The 8,557-nt window shown below is 39.9% G+C and overlaps 1 protein-coding gene across 3 annotated transcripts in view; it reads right to left on the reverse strand.

Annotated features, from left to right (window-relative positions):
* Positions 1-3,919: 3,919 nt before the first annotated feature.
* dachc (dachshund c) overlaps positions 3,920-8,557 on the reverse strand; it is a 22,300-nt gene continuing 17,662 nt past the window's right edge. Inside the window, exons 7-11 of one of the 3 annotated variants that reach the window (XM_010788966.1) lie at positions 7,381-7,568; positions 6,651-6,798; positions 6,018-6,146; positions 5,749-5,853; positions 3,920-4,478 (exon numbers count right to left, since the gene is read on the reverse strand). In XM_010788966.1, coding sequence (XP_010787268.1) covers positions 4,417-4,478; positions 5,749-5,853; positions 6,018-6,146; positions 6,651-6,798; positions 7,381-7,568 — 632 coding nt within the window. In that variant the 3' untranslated portion in view covers positions 3,920-4,416. Of the gene's footprint in view, positions 4,479-5,748; positions 5,854-6,017; positions 6,147-6,650; positions 6,802-7,380; positions 7,569-8,557 lie in introns of all 3 variants that reach the window. The other 2 variants (XM_010788967.1, XM_010788965.1) reach the window with 2 other exon arrangements.

Consider the following 8,557-nt stretch of genomic DNA (forward strand, 5'->3'; position numbering starts at 1 on the left):
AAGTGTAAGACAGAATTGTGTTGGTAAAACATGTGTACACTCAAAGTAGTAACAGTTCTCAAATATTCTAAGGATTATAAGCCTCTCCTTTTCGAAACGACAACATGCTGCTGTGATTTGAATGATACATTCTATAACACATAGGTTTGAGCAAGCTCTCTGATTGGTCAATAGGCGTGTTTGATTCCACGATCAAACAACGATCAAATAGAACCTGCCTAATCACAAAGTATCCAGTGGCCTACACATGCCACTAGCCTACCGAAACTACTTCCATGAGCCTACATCGTGTGGTTTCCATAGCGACGTTTAGCGACACACAGCCGTTACACTGTTATACATTGTCTCTCGTTAGCGGACATAAAAACGAGTCATCGCTTCGCAGCTACTGGGCTCCATCTCTAGACAACAGAAAGATGTGGAGCAACGCGCTTTTTTTTTCCGGTCCGGGACACGCCATGAAACGGCCACTGCAGGAAAGCGCTTCCTATAACGTAGTCCTACCCGTGAACACCAGAGCACCACCTGCAAAAAAGTCTGGCATGGAGTTCATGGAGAGCTGTTTCAAGAATTGCACTTTTAATGGCAGCATGAACATCCACCTTCATTCTGAACCCAAAATGTTTCAGCACCATGGACAGCCGTATTTGATTTGTTCCGCTAATACCACACAGTGATTACTCAGATATCTAAATAGCCTAATTCAAGAATTGTTTTCAATAAATTGGTTAATAATATATTATTTACTATAATCATATCAATAACTGTAAGTGGGGTAGCGGGAGTGTTTGATCGGCTATCGTTACCATGGGAACTACTTTATAGGAACTACTTTCTGACGGAGATTAACTCAAGCAGAAAGCGTAGGTTTGGGAGCAAATTAGCCCACATTATGAAATTATTTTACGATATTGTTGATTACAATGATAGTTTGTGTAATAGAATGATTGCTTAAATCAATCCCACATACACCATTTTAATGTTTAAAAGATTCAGAAGAGCACAACATCTGCAACTGAAAATAGACTCCAAGAAATGTGTAACTGTTTGAGTTACGTCTTATAATACCTAAAAGATTAGGACACCTAGCTGTTTCAAAAAAACAAAACAGTACTTAAAGTATATTCATGACCTATTTCTAAAGATGTAGGTCCCAGAAACGAAAGTCTCATACTTCATTTTTTTGTCTTTTTCTCATAATTTAATATTTTGTATTTTTTTTTACACCCTTCTTATTATATATTTTCTATACCTTAAATTACATCTTACATGTTTTTGTTATGCAAAGCAACTTCCAATCCGTGCATTCAACTTTCATTTTAATTTGTATTCACCGGATACACCAATTTAGATAACATCTCTTTTACAATGGTGATCTGGCCAATAAAGCAAAGCCATACGTTGTGCAAACGTCATACGATATCTTTCTCTCTCTTTAGTCCTTCCTGTGAAGGCATTGAGAGTATTGTTTTAAAATGTAAATTAAGTTGATGAACTGTCTATTTCTGTGCCACTCACTAATGCAGTTTACACCATCACCCCCGACATACACATTATTTTATCATGATTGTTTCAAACGAGCAAAGGGAAGATGATTCTAGCGAGCATATAAGGCTGAATGGAAATGTCTATAATTTATAGCTTACTAATACATTTAATTAATGTCTCCTTGTAAAGATATTAGGCCCAACAGCAAATCGGTGTTTACACTAATTAATGTCTACACAGAAGTCCTGTTTTTTGAAAATGTGGTTACCCTTTATTAGATGGCACTCTGCCTATTGATAATGCATCACAGCTTGACTTCTCCCATAAAAACAGCTAAGAAGCTGCATTATGGATGACCATCTGTTTGTAAACCTGAGAACTGCGTGTTCCCGTTTCGTGACAGTAGGGGAGATGAAGATTAGCCATTTTCTGCATTTTTATCCCCCCCAACATCAGGCAGTTGCTCACTTTCTGCGTTTACTGTCATCCGAGCCACTGAGGACGGAGACGTCCTGGGAGTCCGGCGCTTACTGGAGCAGAGACAAGTGTGAACGTGCGATGTGAAATCTGGCACTTTTCTCTGTCTGTGACAAATGACAGTGTTTTCTCCACTTAGCTGACCACAGCATCTTCTGCTCCAAATCCACCCACCTCCCCTACTCCGCCTCGGCCGCACGTCTTGGCAACTGTCACATTCAAGGTGTTTCACAGATGAGAAGCAACCCCCCCTCCTCCTCCACTTTCTCCCTCTTTCTTGCTAAAAGCATTGCTCTGTAGAGAAAGGTAATTAGCAGGTGCTGGCGAGCTCAGCGGAGGGCATCCAACTACACTCCCGTGGCTCACACACAGACACACACACACACACACACACACACACACACACACACACACACACACACACACACACACACACACACACGAGATGCAAATACACACATGCATGCTCCGTCCTGTCACCTTAGCTTTATCCTCCATTTATCTTTTCCATTACACATCTCTCGGCAGGACAATGCTACTCTGTGAGATGTGAAGGGTGTGTGTGTGTGTGTGATTGTTTGTTTGTGTGTGTGAGAGTGTGGAAGAGTAGAGCGGTGTTGAATGAAGTTGCAAACCTTTTTAAGACAGCCTCTGAGGTGGTCATCTAAAAAGCTGATGACTCATTCACACATTCATGTATGTGAATTATTGCTTTTCACTTGTCAGCCACTCTGTATTCAGGAAGAATAGCTTGTAACCGAGGTATTGTTTTAGCCCTGCTGTGATAGCTTATCTGCCTGTGTCCAGGAAATGGCACTGAACATTTATACAAGGTTGCAAATGAGAAAAATGTGGCGTTCTTCAAGGATTCTTTGGGCACAACAAAGGACTTCAGAACAATGTGAGATTTATTACTTGTGACTCAGAAACCTGCACATTCTTAGCATCTACCGTGTGTCTTAAAGTAGATTAAGTGCTACAAATATCTTAAAACAATCAACAGCGTTTGTGATCGTTGGCCCTTTATATTTTTTATTAAATGTTCATTCATTAGCCCATCGGTCGAGGAACTCTTGGTTTAGTTTTTTTTACCACTTCAGCCTCTTTGCTTTTATTGACATAAAACAGCTCAGATTTACTTTGTCAAATAGCTCTCTAATGTGTATGCAGAAATACTTTTTTACCAATTCTAAATGACAAGTTTGGATATAATTGATTTATATCACTAGACATTTTTAGGGCTGTATTTCAAAACAAGAAAAATCAATAGTTTGCAATTAGGTACAGTTCCATCTATTACAATTATGAAATGTAGCCAGCAAAGATTATAAAATAGCCACCACTTTCTGTTCTTTCTTTCACAATTCTTGATTTATTTCTTGTGTTATCTCTATATAAATGTACCAAACTATTTCTTAAATGTTAACAGATCAAAGTTTAGCTTGAGAAGTCCCTAAGCCTGTTTCTCTCCTGAGAAAGAAACATGATATAAAATGAGTGCAGCCACAGAGGGAGTGCATGGTCATCATGTTTCACTAAAGGACAGCTCACATGTGACCCTGCTCACCACCTTCCTGTCTGTCTGTCGATACTTACGTGTATGTTTTTGGAGATGGTGCAAGAATCAATGTCACATCACTCTCTAAACCCTCATATATGTGTAGACATGCATTCACATAGACCTGCCCCTCCTCCACACATGCAAATCAAATCGCAAGGGGTTGCTGTGACACAGAATGCAGAAGTGTCTGTCACAACAACAAAACAATGACATTATAAATCCACATTTAAGACAGGTGCCATCTATTTCAGAGGAAAAGCAACTAAAAGTCCCTTATAAAAGTTTAAATAAGCGACCATTCATTCAGAGAATACAAATGTAATTGAAGAAAGAAGCACTGACACAATTTTAATAAAAAGGATTTGTATTGTTTGTATTGTCAAACAGCACTACTGCATAACATACACAATACAAGTCATTTACTGACTGTACAACATGCCTTTATGTTTTTGTGGTAATAATAATAATAATAGTAATAATAATAACAAAAAGGATGACTATATATATGTACACAACTCTGTTGCAAGTTATATTCATCACTTGTGTCCAGATAAACAGCACTGACAAAAAAAACAACAATGGTCATTTTCATCTAGGATCTAAAAACCTTGATTGAAAGAAACACAGTCAAACACATCATCAGAATAAAGTACTGTTCCCAGTACGGCGGAGATTTGCAGATGCAATAAATTAAACAAGTGAACAATAGAAAAGTTCAAATGTCACCCTTTGAAATGTAGGGGAGTCCCCGTGAGGAGGCCAGATGTGTCTCTCAGATGCCACGACGATACGCGACTGAGCATGCCTGTCCTTTGTATTTCTCTTAAATGAGGAATCTTCATCGCTCTATTCTTCCATTCATCTGTCCATTCATCCGTCCGTCCTCCTCTTCAGTACATCCCGCTGGTCTGCAGGAAACCTCTGCCCTCTGAAATCCAGAAAGAAATCCAGTCTAATAAAAACAAAATCACAATTCTATGTTATTATGAAATAAGACGGATTCTTCAGGACAGACCACAGTGACTGAAACAGTAGGAGGACATATGCTGTACGTTACTAATTCATTCATATAAATATTAAAACAGGTCTGCTGCAACCTTGACCGAAGATCATTAATAAAAGATCGTTATTAAGAAAAGCTCAGTTTTTCGGCCCCTGATCCCTGTTTTTGGCGATAAAACTTCCTGGCACAAAGGAAGCACATCCTGCCCTGCTGTCTGACAGACAATTCCCCTTTAAATGATTTATTACTGGGTGTTAATTATGCAAATGATGTCCAAACAAACTCGTCACGAGGACAATTAAGACAGGCGTTAATTAGTGGCCAGTTCTCTTCTTGCTTCACTGACATTCAATTAAAAATTGGCTTTGAACAAGCACGCTGTCTGGTGCGGGGGTCCTGGCACGGCGCGGAGCAGAGGTGGGCTGCTCTCCTCTGATGAGGCCGGGCGAGAGATCACGGCCATTTCTTTTTCTGTTCATTTAAGACGTTGCATGTGGGATTTCTCATTAATCTATCCCTGTGAAGACAATAATGTCCGTTAAATAAATATATTAAACGCCCATCTTCATCAAAATGGTAGCCCCAGTGAACTGCCTCATGCTTCATTTAATTTTGTTCAACTTCTCAGGAGCGGACTCCCTGTGAAACCTTTCTAAAAAACCCTCCCGGTTGACTGGTCAGTTAAGCAATAAATGCTGTGAGTAATAATGAAATGTGTTGATAAATAAATCCCCAGCAGCAGGTATATGGAAATTATTTTACAAGTCTTGCCCTGAAATGGTTATTCAGTCAATGTACCACTAAGGAAATTATTCACAAAAAACTTGGTGCAGTGCCTTTAAATGTTAATTAAGACATCTTTGGTTTTAAACAAATTAAATCATAGTTTTTTAAAGAAGTAGACACACTTCAAAGATCGCACAGCCAATTTCAGAATGATAGATTAAGAAATCTCAAACTGTTGACAATAGGTGACTTTTTAGTTTAATATTTTTTTTATGTATGCTTCTTAGTTAACATTAAGCTGTCTTTGGCTTTTTTCTGCTGTAACAAATGTACATTTCCCCTCTGTGGGACGAATAAAGGTATCCTGATTCTGATTTCAGCCGTGACAGCTGTATTTTCTGTCTAATAATTGCACAACTCTAACCTTTTTACTGATCAGAATACAGTCGCTTCACACACAGAAGGAAGCCGTTTTTGTTTTGTGAATCCGTACCTTGTACTGTGGGCTTGGTGTCCAGCCTGCTGTCATCGTGATTGCTCCCATCCACGTCCTGGGTCACAGATTCTGTGTGGGGAGGGGCTGCTGATGATTGATGGCCTGTTGTTTGGTCATTAATTAATAAAGACACTTAATTAGAGGCAAATGAACAGTCAAGGCTATGTTGCACTGAAGGCATGGACACATTTAATATGAAAATGGGATTTGATCATTTAAAGCTAACGAAAACAAAGTCTTGATATTTTTCCAAAACCAGTTTGTACCTGTGTGTGTGGCGGCGGTGTGCAGCAGGGTGTGCTCTGCCTGATCCCGCAGCTTGACCTCCTCCTCCAAGGCCTCCTGTAGCCTCCTCTTACTCCTCTTCTCCTTCTTCAGGCGCTTCTGGATCAGAACTGAAAATAAGAGAAAAAGAAGAAGATATAAAAGAAGGACAGATGACAAAGGATGTCAAGTAAATATGTCAGATACTGTGTTTATTATATTTCTGCTTCCTGACTTTCCTGACTCTTTAAAGGTATTGTTTGGTTGATTTTTATATTAAAGTAATATTCTGTAAGGCCAACGTGTTCCTGGCTCAGATTACTTATACTGAAATTACAGTTTACTCTACATTAAATCAAATGAGGTGTTTTCACAGAGGATGTCTGACAGGTGTGACTGCAGAGTTTTCTGTTTAGATATACAAATGTTCACTTTGTTGCTAGTGTTAAAAAAAAAAACATGAAGGTAATTTAACAATGTTTTGAAGTAGCTCTATAAAGGGGCTTGAACTCGAATCGTTTCCAGTTGAAAATCTTAATTAAGCCCTGACAGCTGAGGGTTTTCTCTGCTGTGTCTTCAGGGTCTACCTTAGCATTTCCCCCTCTATAGTATGTGCTGGATGTGGAGCAGCCTACCTCTGTTTTTCTGTTCCATGCTGAGCTGTCTCTCCAAGGTCTCTCTGAGCTCCCTCTCTCTGACGAGCTCCATCTTCAGCTCCGTCCGCTCCATCTGGTCCTGTTTCTCCTGCGCCCGGGCGTTCTCTATGGCAACCCTCAGCAGACCCTGCTTGGAGACACACATCAACAGGTTATACACTGAACAGAAGCCAGGAGAGGCTTCAAACACTTCACAGAGAAACCTTTTAATCCTAAGCAAATATTTCTGTATTTATATAACTTAAACAAAGGCAGAGTGCTTTTTTGAAATAAGCATTTAAATAATCTCACTGTAAGAATAAAGAGATCACAAAGATTTTCTTTCCTTGGGCAATGTTTCACTCAGGTGTGTAATCCCTGGATTTACTCAAGCAGGAGCAGAAAAAATAAAGAAATAAAGAAATCAGATTCCAGCCTCATGAAAGTCAACACTGATCTTTTAACTACATGCGATCAGGGTCAGATGAGGTTGAAAACATGTTTTTTTTTTCTTCCTGTGAAAACCCAGCCAGCTTTCATTTTGACTCCGCGATAACAAAGACATGTACAATCTGAGAAGCAGGTCAGCACACGCCCATGCCAATTACTGCACATCCTAAATGTCTGCCTCCTCTGATATTTACCATTTCAGGAAATCCCAAAGAGTGGCTCACCTCCCTTCCTATTCATCTCAGGGTATAATAACAATAAAGCCCCGGCAGAGCCTCACCTGGATGTTCGTGAGCAGGGTCTCTATGGAGGACAAGCCTTCCGGGAAGATGAAGGGAGTGTGGTGGAGACCTGCTGAGAGCTTCTGTCCTGCGGGGTACGTTACCCTCTCGCAGCCTGACGGGGGTTTCTGGAACACTTGTCTATCACAGCTCTCCCTGGACGTCTGAGAGGCCAAGGAGCTGCTATCTGGAGGGCAGAGAGACATTTGAATATCTAGTCAGTTAATCAGTTTAACACAAACACTGTTTATTCTTCTTCACTTTTGGAGACATATTCTATATTTAAGCAATCATACACGAGAGGCTGTTCTTGAACGTCATTATTGGTACGACAGTAAGCGCCTCGGTCCGTACTGGAGCCTCAAGTGTATGATTGCGATTCTATTACACAAACTATCATTGTAATCAACAATATCGCAAAAATAATTTCATAATGTGGGCTAATTTGCTCCCAAACCTACGCTTTCTGCTTGAGTTAATCTCCGTCAGAAAGTAGTTCCTAGAAAGTAGTTCCCATGGTAACGATAGCTGATCAAACACTCCTGCTACCCCGCTTACAGTTATTGATATAATTATAGTAAATAATATATTATTAACCAATTTATTGAAAACAATTTATTGAAAACAATTCTTGAATTAGGCTATTTAAATATCTGAGTAATCACTGTGTGGGATTAGCGGAACAAATCAAATCAGGCTGTCCATGGTGCTGAAACATTTTGGGTTCAGAATGAAGGTGGATGTTCATGCTGCCATTAAAAGTGCAATTCTTGAAACAGCTCTCCATGAACTCCATGCCAGACTTTTTTGCAGGTGGTGCTGTGGTGTTCACGGGTAGGACTACGTTATAGGAAGAGCTTTCCTCCAGTGGCCGTTTCATGTGTTCCGAAATCCACCATTTTCTCCTGGGTTTTTAAGAACGCTTTTGAGATATTTGACAGCCCACGGTAGGTTGACGCCAATGTACTCTTTTCGTTGTCGACTTTTTCAAACGCACTCAACTCGTCATGTGAAACAGCCCCAATTCTTTCGTTGGTTTTGTGGTCTGTGTCCATGTCGTAACCATTCCATCCAAAACTGAAGCCCCCAACAATCAAGAAATTAATTAAAATCTGACATTTTGTAGCTACCGATTTCCAACGACAGACCAATGTATAACTAGACCCTCCCAAAAAA

This window comes from Notothenia coriiceps, unplaced genomic scaffold, assembly GCF_000735185.1.
Source record: "Notothenia coriiceps isolate Sejong01 unplaced genomic scaffold, NC01 NC01_scaffold00032391, whole genome shotgun sequence".
Lineage (NCBI taxonomy): Eukaryota > Metazoa > Chordata > Actinopteri > Perciformes > Nototheniidae > Notothenia > Notothenia coriiceps.